The sequence below is a fragment of the Triticum urartu genome, chromosome 6 (genome assembly GCF_003073215.2).
Source record: "Triticum urartu cultivar G1812 chromosome 6, Tu2.1, whole genome shotgun sequence".
NCBI classification, from domain to species: Eukaryota; Viridiplantae; Streptophyta; class Magnoliopsida; order Poales; family Poaceae; genus Triticum; species Triticum urartu.
Genome location: NC_053027.1, coordinates 571,415,572 through 571,437,031, shown reverse-complemented (window position 1 = coordinate 571,437,031; position 21,460 = coordinate 571,415,572). Strand labels below are relative to the sequence as shown.

Genomic DNA, 21,460 nt, shown 5'->3' with positions numbered 1-21,460 from the left:
AGCGGCGGTTATGAGTCCTCTCTCGCGCTCGCCTGAACCTCAAGTAACTAGCTTGTGCTTCTTGTCTGCTTTTGAAGCCTTTATGGCTGGCGCCCGAGACCCCCTGCACTTGCGCCTGACACTCATGCCACTCGTCATACACTCCCGGAACCTTGCCTTCGTACACGAGATAGCACTTCGGCATCAAGAAACTAGGTACCTGTTAGAGATGCATCTTCATCAACAGGATGTACAATCATATGCAACAAAATATACTAGATCAACACGAAAAAGAAAGGGCTAGCAACTAGATGCAACATACAGTACGCAAACTAATTAATTAGAGGTATGCAGGTCATCGTACGCAAGCTAAGAAAGTAGCGTTACATCACAAAGTTTCATTGCTACAGAAAGTATACAACTTCAACCGACACATATTATCATCATCGGCATCGTAAATCACTAGAAGTTCCATCCTTCCATATCATCGTCGGCCAAGTACTGCCGGAGATGGCGGCGGCGGCGCGAGAGGAGGCGGGTGAGGCGTCTTGAAGATAGGGTTCGCCGATCGTTTTTTTAATCACTCGGGCGTACGCAGCGGACGCGGGCGGGCGTGCATGCCAGACATGGGCGCCTACGGGCGCCCGTGCATGCGGACGTGGGCGCGTACGGGCGGCCGTACGCGACAGCGCCGTACGGCGACGCGGGCGCGCCTACGGCGGGCGGGTATTTTTATACGGCGTGTGAAAATGACCGCCCCTACCCTTTATACGTTTTGGGGGGGGGGGGGGTTGTACCGAAGACCACCTCCCTTCGCTCTGTTCCTTCTAAACTTGCAACTACTCCGAGTGTGTTTCCATCTGCTGAGGTCTTTCCTTCCGATGACCCTTTCAATAGCTTCTTAAATTCTGTTTTTTTTCATATGAATACGCTTCTCCTCATCCAACTGAGCAAACTTACGTTGCTGCATGGAGGGTTGCTCAATAAACAGGGAGTTCTTCGGACCATATATCACAGGAACACAAGGAACCTACAGCAAAGTAAAACATGCATGAACACATTGCTGCCTGAAAAGTTGATAAGATAAGATGGAAAATAGATTTGTTTATGTTGTTTCCGTTAGATATATGATATGATACTTGTTGGTTGTATTAATGTCCCTGAGCAAATTCTTTCAAATATAGAATTCAGGTGGATACCCTGATGAGGTGGATACTATGGCGGCGCTCTTTGTGTCGTTACCCTGATGAGGGCATTGCTTGGAGTATGCTCGGACTTGTTCTTCGGGGTGAAAACCCACGATCTGGCCTACGTGGTTGGATCTGGCGACGGTGGCGCTTGCGCGTCGTTCCCTTCCTGAAGGCGTCGCTTTTCGAGAACCTTCTTCGTAGTCTTTATGATGTCAAGAGATGGTTGGTGCCGATGGTCATAGTTGTATATCATCAATTGTTGTTTTCTTTGCTTTGGTTTTCTTTTCATTTTTTCCTTGACCTAGGCATAGCTTCGGTCTTGTATGACTTTGCTCTTTGCCGACGTGATCATGTGTGTGTGTTGGCTATGTGCATCGTAGTTATGCAGAAGCCGGGTGTACTCATTGTGATTGTATCCCTCGATGCTACATTATGAGTTAATAAATAGCACCCTTTATCAAAAAAAGGTGGATACATGGAAAAGGTAGAATGCTACAAAAGCATAGTAAATCTTCATACCTCTCATAGCTTTGCCCGAAGGCCAGAATCCTGGGTGGCAACAAAGTAGTGCTCTGGATTCTTATCACCGACCAGGGACAGGATACAGTCTACTGCACTAACCACTTTGTCATGCTCGCAGCTAAAGACATAGATAAAATTCCAGAGGACAAACAATAAGCGCCTCCGCAAGTCACGATACTTCAAAACTATCCTCACTGAATGTAGTACTATGAATACACTCAACACATCAACAGAAGTCTCTCTCAAAAAGGAAAAACACAATCAACAGAAGTCCATTGAACAATCCGTGTTTCAAACTCCTGTAAATCTATCCTTCCTGAATGACTAAACGTAGTAGTAGTAGTACTTCATACAAACAGAAAGAACAAAACCAATGTGCACAATTCTGGTACACGTTTTTCAATTCGTCCATGAATTTTCATAGTTAGAAAATGAAACTAAGCTAACCGATGTAATCTGATTCCAATACATTATTTGCAGTTGGGATTATAGGAAGCAAACAAAATCTTGCCAATTTACAGCATAACCGCAAACTGTGAGGTTCCGATTAACGTTAAACAACAGTTCAAATTGCATCCAGGTTTTCACACAGCCCAAACCCAAACTGGCTCTAATTCTATGAGGTAATAACTAATATGACTGAAAAATGTGATTCATATTCGAAATCCATCAACGACCAATGCAATTTCATAGTAGAATTTTAAGACTGTAAAAAAGAAGGAGGATAGAAGGGGGTCTGGCTGTGGCAAGGAGCTGTGAGGCGCCGAACGCCTTGGAGTGGGACTTGCCGACGCAGCGGAACTTGGCCTCGACGCACTTGGAGCTGAAGAGTGGGGGTGTCCGGGAGGCGGAGAGGAGCTTGCAGAGGGCGTCGTCAGCAGGGAGCAGGCTGTGGACGAGGAGGTGGTGGACGAAGGTGCCATCAATGAGCACCTTGTAGAGCTCACGGAAGCCGAAGCAGGTGGAGTAGAACTTGATCACCTTGTGGTGCCTCGACCGCCTCTTCACCCTCATCATCGCGGGCTGTGGGCAGGTGGTGGCCGCGGAATTTTAATTTCGACTTTTCGAGGCACATCGCCTTGCAAAGCACGCCTGTTCTTTAGGTATTGATTGAGAAACCAGGTAGACTCTTTCACGCAAAAAGGGAGTGTTGGGATTAAAGTGAATGATGATATAGGTCACTACTTCCAAACACACAAAGGATTGAGGCAAGGAGATCCGATGTCACCTATTCTTTTCAACATAGTGGTCGATATGTTGACAATTCTTATAGGAAGGGCTAAGGAGGCGGGCCAGGTAGGCGGCCTCGTCCCGCACCTAATTGACGGAGGTGTATCCATTCTCCAGTACGCTGATGATACTATCATCTTCATGGAGCATGACTTGGCAAAAGCGCGAAACATGAAGCTGGTGTTATGCTTATTCGAACAATTGCCTGGGTTAAAGATTAACTTCCACAAGAGCGAAGTGTTCTGTTTTGGAAGAGCTAGTGATAACCAAGATGCGTACAAACAATTGTTCGGGTGTGAATTGGGGGCTTTACCTTTCACGTATTTAGGTATACCAATTCACCAACGTAAGCTGACCAACAGAGAATGGAAGTGTATTGAGAATCGATTCGAGAAAAAAACTGAGCTGTTGGAAAGGCAAGCTGATGTCATGCGGAGGCCGACTAATTCTTATTAATTCGGTCCTCACGAGTATGCCCATGTTTCTCCTTTGCTTTTTTGAGGTTTCCTTTGGAGTCCAGAAGAGGCTAGACTTTTATCGATCACGCTTCTTCTGGTAGAGTGATGAGCTAAAACAAAAGTACAGACTTGCTAAATGGGATATAATCTATAGACCGAAAGACCAAGGGGGTCTACGTATTGAAAACCTGGAGGTGAAGAACAGATGTCTTTTAGCAAGTGGCCGTTTAAGCTTTTTGTCGAGACGGAGGCCACTTGGGCTCAGATCCTACGTAACAAGTACCTCCACTCTAGAACCTTGTCCCTGGTGACAGTGAGGCCGACTGAATCACCTTTTAGGAAACGATTGATGAGAGTTAAATCACTCTTCTTCAATAGGACAAGATTCATAGTTGGAAATGGTACAGCTACGAGATTCTGGGAGGATACATGGCTAGGGGAGATGCCCCTAGCACTCCAATATCCTTCTTTGTATAGTATTGTTCAGCGTAGATACGCTTACGTTGCAACAGTACTGCAGTCTACTCCACTCAACATTCAATTTCGGAGGACGCTAGTAGGAAGCCGTTGGGAAGCATGGCTCAATCTTGTGAGAAGATTGATGGATGTTCAGTTGTCTCAACAGCCCGATCAGTTGTGCTGGAAACTAAGAATGGAGAGTTTTCGTTTTAAATTCATGTACTTGGATGTTATCAATTCTAGCGCGATTCCCCGATCGAAACATGTTTGGAAAGTCAAAGTACCTTTGAAAATTAAAGTGTTTATGTGGTTTGTACATAAACAAGTTATCTTAACCAAGGACAATTTGGCAAAACGCAATTGGACAGGTTCTACGAGATGTAGCTTTTGTGACCAACATGAATCAATTAAACACCTCTTTCTTGATTGCCTTCGGGCAAAAATTATGTGGCGGGCGGTTCACATAGCATTTAACATTACTCCTCCGAATTCCATCACCATGTTATTTGGGACGTGGCTTGATGGGATAGATGTTGACACAGCGAGACACAATCGTGTAGGAGTATGTGCTTTATTATGGACAATTTTGAACTGCAGAAATGATTTGGTCTTTAACAGAACAACAAATATTCATTTTTTGCAGGTTATCTTCCAAGCCATTGCGTTAATCCGCATGTAGTTGCTACTCACTCCGACGGAGGCCAGGGAGCGTTTGGTTACTGGATCTACCCGATGGGAGATGGTAGCACGGGATATTTTCAACCGGTTTGGATGACGGTCATGCAATAGGATAGGCATTTAGTGTTCCTATTTTTTTATGCCAGCCGGTTGTGGCTTTTCTATTACTATTTTGCTCTGTGTGAGCCTTTTTGGTTTTTTTTTTCAAGACTTGAAGATTTGTGTTGAACCTTTTGCTTATTAATAATCATGGCCGTATGCATCGTTTTGATGCAGAGGTTGGGGCGAACCCCCCTTTTTGAAAGAAAGGTATTGGTTGGTATGTTTGGCTTGGAACTCCATATAATCCAGTCACAGTACCTATAAACATTCAGCTTGAAGTTTAATAAAGCACGTGTTTGCCTCAAAAAAAATTAGTGCTAATCTCGTTTATAATTTCGAGTTACAACGACTTTCGCTCCATATAAATCTGTGTCCGCATCGCATTCGCTATGTATTCATTTTCGAAGGCATGTGCTTCCATGTTCGTTTTCATAATTTCCATATTCGTTGCCAAGCTGTCGAGTGGCCGGACTTAAGGAGTAAGGAGTTGGATGAGACAGCGTCCCTTTTACAGAAAAACAGGACAGTATGACACTTGCTTGAACGTAATCTGACGGTTCAGGTCAGAAATTTCAGATTTGCTAAAAGTGCCGCATTTGCACGTGATACACGTAGATAGTGACTTACCCAGTGGACGTACTCTACGTATATACAGTCTTAAGATGTGTTGTTAAGAAGATAAAATATGGTTGGTTGGAATCTTTTCTTTCGGAATGTGCAGATTTATCGAGAGCAAGTGTCATACTGAACATGGACCCTGTTGAGATGCACATGGACCCTGTTGAGATTCACGTGATTAGAGATGCCTTTTCCACTTAGGAATCTCCTTTTGAATCTACATGAACTAGCTGTTACCCAAGTAGCTACAATACTGAACAGACCAAAATAGAATAAAAAAATGTTAAAGCAGGAACTTGCATCAAATGTCACTCAAGGGAGTATAGTACTGGACATGCCCAAAGAAAACAATAAAGATGTTAAATTAGGAAATTGCTTGGAATGTCATCCAAAGGCCTACCAATCATACACTGGACAACCCAGAAAAACTAGAGAGATATCTTAAAGTAGGAATGCGTGTCGAATACCACCCAAGGAGCTATAGTACTGGACATGCATTGAAAAATGACAAATGTTAACAAATAAACTTGCGTCGAATATCACCCATAAGCTACTCCCTTGAGTTTCAAAATATAGGGCATACTAGTATGTGGAAAGAAAAGAATGCTAGAATTTTCCACAACCGATGCAACCCTGCCTCTGGCGGTCCTAGGTAATATCAGTGGAATTGCACACCTGGAAGAAAGCTGGTCTAGTTGGCAAGCGAGGCGTAACGGCTCGTCCCCTTAATCGGAGGGGTAACCAACTACGCATGTAAATATCACTAACCTTCACAGTAAGTCTGCCGTATGGCTTTTCGCTTAATGAAATGAAATCAGTATCATTAGGCTTATCATAAATTGTAAATTAACATTGTAAATATAAAAAAGTGGCACATTATTTTTGTGTGGAGATAATTAGAGCTATTATAGAAGTTCATCAGAAGTACAAGCTCTTAAATAAAATAAAAATTATATTGAGATTCCAAGACCATCGAACAATCACTAGTGCCGCCAGAACGAGTCGTGGATGCGCCGCTATCGCCACTCCCCTACCAAAGCCGGCTTGACCTTGCCGATGACAGTCGATAGTCTTCGTGCACATGCCCCTAAGGACCAACGTCTTGGAGCCACGGTTGACCTCGTCGAACCCTTGCATAGATTTGAAACACCTACCATCAAATCTCGCCACATGACGAGAAACCATAAACTCACTTACCCTAAGATATGGTAGCAATCTACAACGGAGCTCCATTGACTCGTCTAGATGGACGAACTCAAGGAGCATCCGAGCCCGAAAGAAAAGAAATCGAAGAAGCACCGCCATTCGCCGGTGCGCCGTGCCTGCATATGGACTAAAAATCCTAACGTAAACAACTAACCGGAACGTACGCCTGGGATTCCCTCCCCGCCAATGTCTGCCGGAGCAGAGGGGAATCCATGGGCTTGTTGGTCAATCCTAGAGGAGAGAGTCTGTCCTCACCCTAGGGTTATGGGAGGAAATAAGAGGTTGCAATCAACGTCGATAAAATGGGGCATATTTGGTATGGCCTAGCTGTTTTCCATCAAAAAAGGGCATATTAGTTTGTCCCAGGTTAAAATTGGTAAAATTTTAAAAAGCCTATAAACAATATCAATATGTACAACACAGAATAAATATCATTAGATATATCGTAAAGTATAATTTGATGTTGTAGATATTAGATATAGTAAAAGTTAACATATTTGGAAAAAATGCATGGCCTATATCTAGAATGAAAGTTGGCAGCGGTATATACCAAGCTCAAGTCCTAGTACTGCAAGGTGTTTGAACTTCGTGAGATTCCTTGTCAGTTTATTTCCTTTAACAAGGGACCTTGTCAGATGTAGATCTAAATCTGTTACTGAAAGCATGCGACGGTGCCAAAGTTATGTGAACGGTTTTTTAAGGAGGGGAGGAGAAGGATTATCTTATTAGAGACAGCCGGTTAGGTGTATGTCTAAAGTATGCGACGGTGCTGTGAAAGGTTTATGTAAAGTAGGAGGGAGAAGGGCTATTTTATTGGTGATGACACGGCCTTGACCCCAAGTCGCCGCGGTCGTCTCCTGCTCAGCTCACCCCACCCACCCCTCTGCATTCCTTGCTTGCTCCTCTACATGCATTTCTTGTTTACATCTAGACATCGCCAGGCACAGCTTGGACGCACACTCCTCTTCTCCACTACATGCGTACATTGTAGTCCAGACCAGCCCCAGTTGATCCTCTCTCATTCCCACTACCACCTCGTTCGTGTTGGTGATCAATGGCGTCCAGCACCCTGCTGGCAGCTCCGAGCTCACCCGTCGTGGCAAATGCTGCTCCTCCACCGGCAGCCACCATGGAGGGTAGGATGGATGCCCGGCTGCTAGCAGTGGCCTGCTCTGGCTCTTTCCATGATCTGGAATCACTCCTCAACGGGACACCAGCCGCCTACACCCCCGGAAGCTCGGCGGCACAGCCACCTGCTCTTTACGCGGTTACCTTTGGAGGTGATACTCTTCTCCATGTGGTCGCTGCTAGCCATGGCGACTCTGAAAACTTACTGAACAAAGCCAATCTCGTCTACGGCAAGGCACCCAGCCTCCTGTTTGTGCAAAACAACGGGGGAGACACACCCCTGCACTTTGCTGCACGGGCGGGGAACATCCCGATGATGTCTCGTTTCATTGACCTTGCCAATGGTCAGGGCATTAACAATGGTAAAGGGCTGCTGGAGACACAAAACAAGCTCAAAGAGACAGCCTTGCATGAGGCCGTCCGCTTTGGGAGCAATGATATGGTCAGCTTGCTCATGGCCCATGATCCAGAGTTGGCCACCATTCCTGCTGAAGGTACTTCGCCATTGTATCTTGCCATCTTACTAGAAAATGGAATCATTGCCAAAACACTACATGACTTGAGCGGTGGGGTTCTTTCATACTCTGGACTAAATGGACGAAATGCGTTGCACGTTGCTGTTCAGCGGAGCCAAGGTACCGACTTTAGTCTGAATTTCACCTACCACTATTAGACGTAGAGATCTCTTAGATATATGTAGTACTACCACTGTATCAAAATAGAAGACGTTTTTTGAGACTGATAAAAGTCTTATATTTTGATAGAGATGGATACTATTTAGCATACATTTGCCTCATTACTATTTTACCATCTGCATCCAGGCTGTTAGTGTGTTGTTAGGTTCAAAATTTACCATAACGAGACATCTAAGAAGGATATTTAGTTAGTCCTGAAGACCGGTCATCTTTTTTGGGGATGTAACCCTTATAATATGATTCCGTTAATGAGATTTAGGTGAACTCCTGTCGCAATAAAAGGAAAAAACGATCCAAATTAGGTGAAAGATGTAAAATTTAGATATTCTATAATGTTATTCAACCCAGAAGATGTATTTGTATGCAACAGAGAAACTACTTTATTTCACCCATACAAAACTTGGAGAAGAGGTGTACGAAGAGACTCTGTTTCAGTTCATCCAGTTTACAACTCTTTGATCAACCATAAATAAAGTTAGTAGACCAAACAAGTCAACATCCTGAACCATAACACTTGACTAACCACCGTGTGTAAAAATCTAGTGCACATCACCTTGACTTCTTATACTGATGCATGCATGTACACATTTCCTTTCATAGTGTTTTTTTTTTTGCTCTCTAATATTGATTGGTTTAACGGAGAGACACCACTCACAGATCTCACGAAGATGTTGTTAGAATGGAACAATGACCTTACACTACAAGGGGATGCAAACGGAAGTATACCTCTCCAATTTGCTGTTATAACTATTCTGTGTCCAAGGAAAAGATACAGCCAACCCATATGTTTAGAATTATTGAAAGTCAATCCAGATGCACTGTATCAACCAGACCGCAATGGATCATTTCCGACACACGTGGCTGCATCCGTTGGTGCAACATCGATCATCACTGATTTTCTTATGAAGTCACACAATTGCGCTGGCTTGCTTGATGCTAGGGGAAGGACATTTCTTCATGTTGCTGTTGACAGAAAGAAAACAGCGATTGTCGACTATGCTTGTCGAAACATATCGCTGTCATGGATTTTGAATATACAAGACAAAGATGGGAATACTGCACTCCACATAGCTGTAAGAAAAAGAAGTGAGAGAATGTTTTGTTCTCTGTTAGGGAATAGACAAGTACACTTGAATTTGATGAATGAGAAAGGGGAGACTCCATCAGATATAGCCCGTCAAAATCTTCCTAGTGCAATGGTATATATCAACATTTAAACATTTAAACACGGCATTCGAGGTGAACAAGAGTAATTGAGATTTGCATGGTTTAAATTTTATTTATTCTAATTTTGTAGGAAAGTGAAGCGGACATACTCAGGGTACTCAACTATGTCGGTGCTAAAAGGGGTATTTCTCACCAGGGTTTCTTGAATGAAGTTGATACTGACCAAGCAAGACAGGATGAAATACATTTCTTGAGTCAAATGAAAGAGGGGACACAAAGTCGATGTATTTGCTCCGTCCTAATTGCAACCGTGACGTTTGGTGCAATGTTCACCATGCCTGGAGGTTATAGAGATGAGCATGACACTCATGCAGGATCACCAATTCTTGCTGGAACGTTTGCTTTTGATATATTCTTCATGACCAACACACTTGCCTTTGCTTTCTCAATCACAGCTACAGTTTTTCTCATGTTTTCTGGAGATCCCACCTTACCCCTTGGGATCCGGAAAGCGCTATTTCGAAGGTCCATCCCCATCATATTGATATCAGTGTCTTGCATGATGCTTGCCTTTGCATTTGCTGCAGTTATGATGTTAGCTCCAGTTGCTCTTATGTCTGCATTTGCAGTTCTCCTCAGTGTTATTCTCATAATGGTGTATAACTGTTGGGAAGCAGTAGTCAAGTCTATTTTTCTGTTCGCAGCACTCTGTAGGAGAAATGGGATATGGTACGGGATAGTCTGGGCATGGCCATTGGCAGTATTGTTATTCACGTCGCTTATTTTAGTGGCCTATTTGCTTGCCGTGTTGACTCACACCGGTGGCATGGTGGAACCACCGGCACAACCACCAACGCCATTTGCTTGAAGAGTGTCAAATACGCGTATATTACATATATGGAGCATTACTATCATTTATAACCGTGGCTGTTCTCACAGTACCAGTTGAAGATTCTGACATTTCTTTTTTCAACAGTTTATGTGCTTGTACCAGTGTAAACAACGATTGATGTATTTGCCTGCAACTGTATTTTGTCTCGTCCGGATAATATGTACGACTCGTCTAAGTTAAATTTAAGGAGCTGTATTAATTTCTGTTATGAATTGATCTTTTAACAGTATTTTGAGTATACATTTTTCTAAACTGTTTGCGGAGCCTTGAAATTGCGGTCATGCCAGCTCAGCGCACGTGTACATGACGATTTGTAAAATTTGCCATGCGACCTATGACGCAAGGAAAAGGCTGGAAGTTGAAACCGAGGTCAGATCGTTCGTTTCTTCAAAATACAAGGTTAAAACTTTGAATAAAATCACAAAAATTACTAACCACGACAAATTTTACATGTCCAAACCAGTGTTACAGCAGCAGTCCTCCAGCGACGATGCATTCTATCAAGTTAACTGACGGCTATGTATGACATTTGAAGAAAAACCCATCAGCATGGGGTGCAACGGATTCAGATTGAAGTCAGAGCTGTAACCACACCACTGTTTGCAACTTCTACACAGGTGTGTCAGCTCGCTGTCTCCGCTTGAGTGCTGTCTTTGTCGCTTCTCTTGCGCTTCCTAACCCTCTTCCTCTTCGCCTCACCATCAGCCTTAGGACCCTGAAGGGAACATTGTACTCATTAGTGCTCATGCTTGTCAGATACATGTGCTTCCGGTGTAGGGTCATGCACATCCCAGTGCAGCTGAAATCAGGAGCTACAGCACAACAAAAAATGTGCAATGGGGCTTCAGTAGCCTATCTAAGATTTAAGTTGTTGCATTATCTCTTATACATCCTACTCTGAGTTCTACACCTCAACATAAGCCATGCAACTCCAAGCTTGCTGTTGAAACATTGAATTAAGCACGTATAATCTGCATGTTTCAACTATTACATACAGCTTACAGATGTAAATGCTATCTAGCGATGATTAAGTACCTGATTTTGAGCAGCTGACGGTTGGGGCTTCGGTTTCTTTTTCTTGCAAGAGAGTGGGTTTGGGCCCTGCAGAAGGACACACATCGGCTTCTCATAACTCCAAATGTTAGTGATGCCCACTAAACGTGCATATGACGAATATCCTGAAGAACAGTTTATGTAAATATAACCTTTGCCCTGTTCCTTTTAAACTTGCATTTCTCTGCGACTTGATGTGCGTTTCCATCGACAGATGTCTTTCCTTCCGATGACGCCTTCAATAGCTTCTTAAATTCTGATTTTCCATATGAATACGCTTCTCCTCATCCAACTGAGCAAACTTACGTTGCTGCACGAGGGTTGCTCAACAAACAGGGAGTTCTTCAGACCGTATATCACAGGAACACAAGGAACCTACAGCATAGTAAAACATGCATGAACACGTTGCTGCACAAAAAGTTTAGAAGATAAGATGGCAAAAATCTTCATACCTCTCGTAGCTTTGCCCGGAGACCAGAATCCTGGGTGGCGACAAAGTAGTGCTCCGGATTCTTATCACCAACCAGGGACAGGATACAGTCCACAGCACTGACCACTTTGTCATGCTCGCAACTGAAGACACAAATAAAATTACAGAGGACAGACAATCAGCGCCTCCGCAAGTCACGATACTGCAATATCCCCACTGAATGTAGTAGTACTATGAATACACTCAACACATCAAGAGAAGTCTCTCTCAAAAAAGAAAAACACATCAACAGAAGTCCATTGAACAATCCGTGTTTCAAACTCCTCTAAAACTATCCTTCCTGAATGACTGAACGTAGTAGTAGTAGTACTACATACAAACTGAAAGAACAAAACAATTGTGCAGAATTCCGTTACATGTTTTTCAGTTCGTGCATGAAGTTAAATAGTTGGAAATGGAACCAAACTAACCATTACATTATTTGCAGTTGAGAGTATTGGAAGCAAACAAAACAGTGCCAATTTACAGGATAAGCACAAACAGGGAGGTTCTGATTAACGAGCAGTTCAAATTGGTGTGACCCAAATTGGCTCTAATTCTATGAGGTAACTAAGGGCATGTCCAACGCGGACGCTTAGGACGAGCGCCAGGATCTGATTCCCGGCCAATTAGCGGTTAGTTTAGGAAATCCTGGTGTTTAGCTAGGCATCGAAGCAACATGATGCATCGAGCGCTTAGCCTCTTTTCTACCCGCTCGAAGCGCCCGGGTTCATTATTTATTGAACACAATTAGCGCCTGCCGTTGGAAGGCAAGGCGCTTAAGTATTTTTCTAATTTTATGATCTTTATTTTCTTTTCCGTAAGCGACTATACTAGCGGCTGGCATTGTAGATGCCCTAATATGACAAGACAAAGTGATTCATATTCGAAATTGCATCAACGACCAATGCAATTTCATACTAGAATTTCAAGACTGTAAATAAAATAAATAAAAACAGGAGGATAGAAGTTAACATCAGAAGGGGACCTGGCGGTGGCGAGGAGCTGGGCGGCCTCGAAGGCCTGGGAGTAGGACTCTGTTCCCGGGCTGGGCTGTGTACTGCGGTCCGTGATCATCATGCTCAAAATTTAAGAACAAAACAAATAGGCCATTTTCCCCTAAAAAAACAAATAGGCCATTTTCGTGTAACTGCTCTACGGGAATGTACCAGTGCACCCACTCTTGTGGTGTAACTAGTGCCCAGTATGTCTCAAAAAAAAAACTAGTGCACCGGATCCCCTATTTTAAAATATATTTAGAAAATTTGAAAGAAATCTAACATATTGACACGTCATCAATATATGATGTCATAAAATTTCGTATGAAAACTTGAATTATTTCTTGAGATAAAAAATAACAAATTTAGCATCAATGTGACAATGAGCCAAATCTATTGCCCAACGTACATTGTGTATTATTCAGTGTCGAACTTGTCTTTTCTTCAGAATTTTTAGAACGTTTATAAATGTGCTAGCGAGTTCGGTGTGTTAGAAGGGAGAGAGGGAATGGATTGGTGGAATCATTGATTTATTGTTTGAGCCTCGTGGGCATGCATATATATAGGAGTACATGATCGACTTGGAGTGCAAGACAACCTGGAATACTTCCTAGTATATCCTATCAGTCACCATGGTAGCAACGCAGATGGCGAGACTGAAGAAGAATACAAAAGTAAGCCTTTGGACATCTCCCCCCCCCCCCCAGTCGTAACGGTCGGTGCATCGCGAAAGTTGTGGCTCTAGTGAAAACTGACACGGTTGCTCAACCAAGGCGGTAGCCCTTTGTGGCGATGTCGAGGTAGTCGAGAGCGTAGGATGCTGTAGTCATGGTCGAGGTAGCCGTATGAGGAATGTCGTGGTCGATGTCGAGTCGGGATGGCCGGCGTCGAGGTAGTCGCCGTGGACCAGGAAGAAGAGCAGCGGCGGCTAGATCAAGAGCGCAGCGGCGGTGCTCGAAGTAGGCGAGGAAGAACCCGGCAACATGAAGAAAACCGGCGCGGATGGTAGCGTTCCCGCGCCTAGGAAGACGGTGCGGCACATACCACAAAGGAGTCGACGCGCGTGGACGGCGAAGTGGACCGCGTGCCGCGACGCTATGGCCTGAAGAGGCGACGCAGTGGCCGAGCGCGGGTTAGGATGACGGCGGGGAAGACCTCAGGGTGTCGGCATGGTCACCATTTTTAATGAACTTAATGAACTTTTTTCAAACTTAATGAACTTTTTTCAAAATTTGGTGAACTTTTTCCAAAACCGATGAATTTTTTTTTGAAATTCATGATTTTTTTTTCAAAATCGGTGAACTTTTATAAAATTCATGACTTTTGTAAAGTTTTATGAACTTTTTTTGAAAATCAGTGAACTTTTTAGAATCCGTGAGCATTTTTATTTTTGAATTCTGTTTTCTGAGTTTAAAAATATATCTAAAGTCAATGGTCAATGATTAACGGGTCTAGCACTACCAGTCAACCACGAAACAATCGAGCTCTTTTTAGCGATCGAAACGGTCGAGCAAGGAAAACGGGGAAACACGCGTCGTGCGCGAGCTCGTCCGCTCGTTTTCGGGCCGGCCCACGTAGACAGCCATGTGATCGCTGGTTTTGTCTGTCTACTGGCGCATAAGGCTCCGGCGAGGAGATCTCTGTTCTTTGTGCTACCTTTGCGATGGATGAATAGATTAGAGGTTTTTCCCAAGAAAAACTTTGAAGTTGAAAAAAAGAGGTCGCCCAAATATACCAGTGCTAGGTCTTGTTTTCAGGGGAAAAAAGCCAACAATGGAGATGGACGGTAAATTGGATTCATGGTTTGGATTCATGGTTTGCGAGTGAAGATATATTCTAGTTTAAACCACCGAAAAAAAGTAACGCGTTATAGCTCCGCTAATAGCACACTATAGCGTATCCAGAACTGTCTCGTTAATAGCACGCTATAACACATTATAACACGCTAATAATGTAATTTAAGGGGCAACCATGGGGGTTGCTACAAATCAGTCGGTTGATTTGGTCCAGAATAAAGCCGCCTGGAGAGCCGTTCGATCAAGGCATGAGTGGTCTTTCGATCAAAAGCAAAACGCAGCAGCGAGTCTTCCTCCCCTTGCCTCACGTTCAGCACTCTTGCACAAGAAGCAACGCAACTCCGCCATGACCAACGATCAGCCGTTACAGTACGTCCATGTCCACTTGCGAGCCCCTGTACCACAACATCACAATACGTGCTTGTCTCCCCAGCAGCCACTCCAGTCTCGAGCCGTCGGTGTGAGCAACGCAGGTTCTCGCTTCCGTGGTGATACGAATAGCTCCAGCGAGAACCGCAGCTAGCCGACTTGCAGCACCAAATTTTGCATGCAACACCCGCACTGCTCAGGTTGCAGCAGCCATGTCGTCGGTCATCTCACAACAACGTCGGCGAGCTTGCCACAGACCGGCCATGGCTACAGCACTGGCAAGCTCCGGGATTGCAGCACCAGCAACAACGCTGCCGCGGCCCGACAATGCCCCATTGCAACACCGGTGATGCTCCGTTGAAGGGCCGATGATGCTTCGGCGGACTGACGATGTTCCATTGCAGCGCGGACGATGCTCCGGTGGCCCCGCAATGCTCCATTGCAGCGTCGGTGATGCTCCAGCGGCCCGATAATGCCTCATTGCAACACTCGTGATACTCCGACTGCCCGGAGATGCTTTGTTGCAGCACCGATGATGCTCCGGTGGCCTAGTGATGCTCCATTGCAGTGCTGCGATGCTCTAGTGGCCCGGCGACGCTCCATTGCAGTGTCGTGATGCTTCGCTACAGCACCAACGATGCTCCGATGGCTCAGCGACGCTCCAGTGCAGTGTCGCGATGCTTCGCTGCGGCACCAACGATGCTCCGATGGCCCAGCGATGCTAGCTCCATTGCAATGTCGATTTCCTATGATGCTCTGGCGGCCGGGGGACGCTCCGTTGCAGCAGCCAACTGATGCATGCAGCAGAGGACCGTGACCAGCCCACCGGTGCTCCATTGTTGTAGCATCGCCGGCCATCGACGCGACATAGCAGCATGGCAACCTTGTAGCACCGTCGCTGACTGGCTGGCTCGTAGCAACGCCGTTGAAGTTCAGCCCTCCGCAGCACCATGCAGCTAAGTGCAGCAAGCCAGAAAAACACGATAGTGTGAAAAAAGAAAGAATCACAATAGCCTATGGGACCAGCCACATGCAAAGACGTACAACATGCTTTCTGCGCTCTACCACGCACGACTCAACAAACTGATCTGCTAATCGAACAGCGCAGCGGTCGGTTTACCTGTCGTCAAAAAAAGCAGTAGATACTACTCCCTCCGTCTAATAATATAAAACGATACGTAGTTTAAACTTGTATAGGGCGCTATTTTCTTTCCATAGTTTAAACTTGTATAAGATCTTCATGATGTCATCATCGCTCTTGTTTTGCCAGTGCATGCACGCATATGTGGCCTAGCTACGATGGACGACATTTAGAGCATCTCCAACAGTCGTGCAACACGCTCCACGCTAAAAAACTGTTTACAGCGTCGGAATCGTGAGTTTTTGCGCGCCACAATGCGCTGGCTCCAGCGGCCACTGTAAAATATAGCGCGCGCGCCGCTCCAGCAGAAGCGCTAAAAATAAAACGCGCGATACACATTCGTATGCAAAAAACGATAGCATAGATAGATTAAAAATAAAAGGATACATAGATAAAAAAGATACATAATAAAAAAACGATACATAGCTACTTCAACATAGATAGTTCATCTACTCCGATTACGACTACTACTTGTCGTCCTCCTCCTCCGACTCCAACTCCGCCTCAGTAATGTCCTCCTTCCACGTCTCGATGAAGGCATCAAGATATCGACCGTCCTTGGAGTCCCAGGACGACGCTGCTCCTAGGTCCATGTTGAATTGAGCGGCCGCCTTCTGCGTACGTCTGTGATAGGCAGGCTCGCTTCGCCCTCCTCTCCTCCCTCCTTTACACAAAGAACTAGCGCTCGTTGATGACGTCCTGCGGTAAGCGTTGGCGCCACTGCTCCATGGCTCCCTCGTCCATCTCGGCGAGGCTGAGACGGCGCTGCCGCCTCCGGTTGTCGCGACAATCCTCGTCGATGATAAGCCGCGGGGGAGGCGCCAGCTCCTGTGCCAGCTCCCGCGTCGGCACCTCGGAGAAGTTCAGGTCCCTACGAGGCCGCTGGAGGCGCCACGCCGTCGCGTCGTACGGGCGGGCGGCCTCGTGGGCGGTGTCAAAGGTGCCCAGGCCGAGGCGCATGTCGCCGTGCTGGATCTCGGCGGAGAAGGCGCCGGAGGGGCGCGCGGACGCCGCGGTAGCCCGAAACTCCCCGGCGGCGCGGCGGCATGGTGGTGCGGTGGTGGTGCGTCGGCGGCGAGGCGAGAAAGCGACAGAGGAAGCAGGAAGACAGCGGTAGAGGGCGCGTGGCGAGGTGGGAGTGTGCGTGGCGGGCGCTGCGTTAATAATGCGCGCCGGACGCCGCGCGCCAAAACTAGCGCGCCCGGCCGCTTCTTCGCGCCTACGCGCCTGGAGCGTGCGCGGAAAAACTGCCTTTTATTGCGGGCGCGTGTTTTTTGCAGCCACTGTTGGAGATGCTGTTATACACCACAAACTTAAATTGTGTGCGGTGTACTCAACCTGGTGTCATTTTGTTTTGAGCAAAATCCATTTTATATCATGTATACGTGCAAAAATTCTTCGATCTCCACTTGATCGGCCTGGGCCTCGAGGCAGGCCTGGCAGTATTTAGCACCGGCCTGTAAATAGTAGACGCTCGATCGCAACCTTCACCCCATCCCCCCTCCCCGCCGCCGCCGCCGCCGTCCGTCGACATGGCCGCACCTCACCCGTCCTTCGAGAACGTGGATCTTTCCACGACCTCTCCTTACCTGGACTTGGACGATCTGGGACTTTCCACGACCATCTTTCACCCAGCCCCCGTTCTCCCTGCGTCCGTCTATTCCGAGGCCACGGAGGTGTGGCGGCCCTCGCCAGCCGGCCACCGTAGGAGAGGGACGAGGCGGTCATCAGGTTCTTCCAAGAGGAGGAGGAGATGATAGCAATGGACTGCTCCGAAGCCATTGCCGACGAGGAGGAGGACGACGGAGGAAGGTGTGAGCCGCTGCAAGGCTGCGCCACCCATGTCACCGCAGAGTACTTGGCGGAGGTAGCCCGGAGAATCCAGGAGGAGGTCGAGGAAGGGCGTGGCAAGGACAAAGGAAACCGGTTATATCTTCCCGTCGAAGGGAGATCGAAATCGGGGCAATGGAGGAGCTGCTCGGCGATGAGAAGATTAAGCATGCTCGTGACAGAGGAGGACGGGTCTCGGTGGAAGAAGCTGAGCAGCCGAATGGAAGAAGGCGAGAATGGCGGGAAGCTCACGGTAATCGTTGTGCTTGAACAGAAAACTCGATGTCTTCGTTTATAGTAATAAGTAGCAGAAACTCTCAATCTGCTGTAAGGGTTTGTGAAATCTTGGAGCTTGTTCATCGTTCTTTTCTTTATCATAGAAAATCGGTAAGCCTGAATAATATTTCACGCTTATGTCTTCTTATATGATTCAAGTTTCGTGCTGGTGGCAGTTTTATCAACATTTCTGCGGTGTTTTGGTGTCAAATGAGAGAAGAAAAGAAAGATTGTGTGGACAGCAACGGTAGGTCAGTGACTGTTGGATCTCCTCCACTAGCTTATATGAATCTAAGCTTGTCCCACAACAAAACTCCACAGCCATTAGTTGCTTTGCACTAGCTCTAGCGCCCACAAGTACTGTATCGATCAGAGTCACATGCCTGGTCTTCTTCCCTGGTCGAGAGTCGCAGCATATTAACCTGCACACGCGCGTGGGTCTTTTCTGGTCTGCTAGCTTCGCTACAGCATGGATAACTGGATCATTGAATTCGACGATGCGGATGAGCTTACCTTGCTCAGTTGCTCTATCCAATCCATCACAACTGTACCGTCCATCCATCTATGGGGCCTTTGGCTAGCTCTTCATGTGTGCCAAAACCCTCTCCACCAAGTCCTCCATGTACCATCGCAGCAACTTGCCGATCAATTCAGCCAGCATACATAGGGAGGGCAGTTTCCTTGGTTCCTGATTCGATCATTGATATCAGCGCATATGAGTAGAAAATTAAGCCGATCAATCGTTCTGTCATTGACAAGGAGGATTGAGAGCAACATCAACCTTGACACCTTCCTCCACGTCATGGCATTATGTGACCATGTACTTGTATGATCCATCTGTCAATCCATACATGCTTCCTCCCGTTTACCATTTTTATCATCTTTTTCACCAAAGGATGATGGCTTTCACCGGTAATTGGCTGTTCAAGAAAAGTCCATATTACAACTCTCAACTTGCTACTTGGTTTAAAGTTCAAGCCCCATCTTCAAAACCGGTCACTCCACACTCCAAACTAACCAGGTTCAGAAATCAACCCCCACTCTACTTTTGATCAACTAGAGCAGTTTTGAACACATTAATTGCTGACTGGATAACGCCACGTCAGCTGGCCAACACCAAGGGAAAAAAAACCATCTATCTCAAGCCCATCATGCACCACAACAGGCAACGAAAGATGCTTATCGGGACACCTAAAGAATGGCGCTAGTAAGTGCGTCCGGCCCCCAACGTGTACGTGTCCCTCCTGTGACCCGCATCTTCTCAGCCTTCATGTTTGAGCTCACCGGCATGTGCAGGTGATCTCTGACGGTGGCCATGCCTACATCAAGATCATTGTAGATGTGGTAATGGTCGTGGTGCGGTCCTTGCAGGGGCTCTAAGGCCCAGCTTATCCCCCTTCCAAGGTAGGAAGGCTAGGTTGTTGTCTGGGAGCTACATATCCAGCTCAAAACAAAACTCACAGTTGTCGGCAAAGGTGAGCCAGACGAGGTCCCTTGTGGCGATTGATTCCCCAGCTCCTACCTAGCTACCTTGAACCAAGTCATCCCCGACGATGGTAGTTGTGTGATCTTGCAGATCCAACGACCTTTGCATCGCCGAGGACCCTGACAGGGTTGTGACCCGCACCCCAAGAGGCAGGTATGACTACATAGAGTACCTTAGTAGAATCATGACCCTCGTGGTGGAAGAGGGACACGTCATGGGTGTGCCGCTAATGTATGAGCTCACCCAACGCAGCCCCTAGCTAGCTCGCCCCCATTTCGCCTTATACTTTCCAAAAAAGCTCCAATGAAAATTCTCCTGTAGTGGCCACTGAGCTCGAGCTCCAGCGCTTCGATGGTCTCACTCACAAGAATTCCGGTCGGTTTGGCATTGAGGGAACCAATGACATTCTAGAGCGTGGGCACTCGCATGGCCACAGATGCCGACCCAACATACTAAGCCGTGACCGAGATCGACATCGAGGTCTGTAGGGCCTGGGATTATGGTCTCCCTCATGGGTGGATCAAGTCATGGGTGGTTGAGCTTTCTGCCCATGTCTGCCTCCAGGAAGCCATCATCACCACCCAACACTTTGTCCCTAACCACTGTGCCATCCAAGTATACACCGCCACCAAAATCACCAAAAATTACCACCACAAGGAGCATGTGGAGCGAGACTAATTCCTCGAGCGACCACTGGTTCACCCACTCCTCTTGTTTGGACACCGTCTGGGATGATGATGATTCTTGTTTCATCTACAAAGGTGTTGCGAAGCAGAGCGAGTACATAAGTTTCCAACACAAGAAGTGAGATTCGCCCTATGAGAGAGTGGCGTTCTCACAAGCGGCGAAAGGGAATCACCAGAGCTTTGACTTCTATAAACATAGACCATTTTTCCATCTGCACGAAACCCTACTAGGGACACATTGGTCACCAACGTCCTAGGAAATGCATAAGCATATACCAGAATACTTGTAAACCAATCTAAGTTGTCCGAGGGAAGCACATATCATTTCTCATCTATCAAGTGGACTAAAGGAAAGTACTCTTAATCATACTTGTTTTGCGAAAGCTAGTTGTAATCACATTGATCCTCAGTCTAGCTACATATTCATAGCAATCAAAATCAGATTTATAGACCATGGTAGTCTAATCTTGCCAAATCATTTTGGTGAAACTACATTTCAAAAACTTAGATCCACAAGACTCTAAATCTGACCATAACAAACATATTTTTGCAAACACATTTTGCCTCTTGGAAATATCGTATCCAATTAAATGTATTGTAGATGCTATGGAGAATCGAATGGATAGACCTAAACAATTGATCTTCCCATAAGTGAATCATTTTACCATCATTAAGTAACCACTCATATATCCGAGTTGAGCAAACGTAATAGCCCAAAGAATACACCTTTTCAGAAAAGGTGATGTATTTGTATCACAAGACTATACATCACCATGTTGCACCTTGTTTAGAGCTTATCTTTCCTCCACTGTCACCACTGCATCGGCTATGTCCAAGCTTCGCCTCCTTGGTGCTGTTGTCCCATGTCATCCCCATCTCTACCCTATTGAAGAACAAAATATCTTATATTTACTAATTGGAAACACCAAACGAGCCTCCATGTTAATCCAAAAAAAAAACAGAAATAATAACCTTAGGATATTAATTCTAGGGCTTGGATTAAATAAGGGGCCATGGAAGTTTCTTTCGTGT

The 21,460-nt window shown here is 45.9% G+C and overlaps 1 protein-coding gene and 2 pseudogenes across 1 annotated transcript; 1 reads left to right on the top strand and 2 right to left on the bottom strand.

Annotated features, from left to right (window-relative positions):
- Positions 1-191: 191 nt before the first annotated feature.
- On the bottom strand, positions 192-2,705 carry LOC125517086 (annotated as a pseudogene).
- Positions 2,706-7,402: 4,697 nt separating this feature from the next.
- LOC125513128 (ankyrin repeat-containing protein At5g02620-like) lies at positions 7,403-10,500 on the top strand. Its single transcript, XM_048678174.1, has 3 exons — positions 7,403-8,205; positions 8,923-9,464; positions 9,563-10,500. The coding sequence occupies exons 1-3, from the start codon at positions 7,497-7,499 to the stop codon at positions 10,298-10,300; spliced, it is 1,989 nt and encodes a 662-aa protein (XP_048534131.1). The 5' UTR covers positions 7,403-7,496; the 3' UTR covers positions 10,301-10,500.
- Positions 10,501-10,946: 446 nt separating this feature from the next.
- On the bottom strand, positions 10,947-16,743 carry LOC125517085 (annotated as a pseudogene).
- Positions 16,744-21,460: the final 4,717 nt, after the last annotated feature.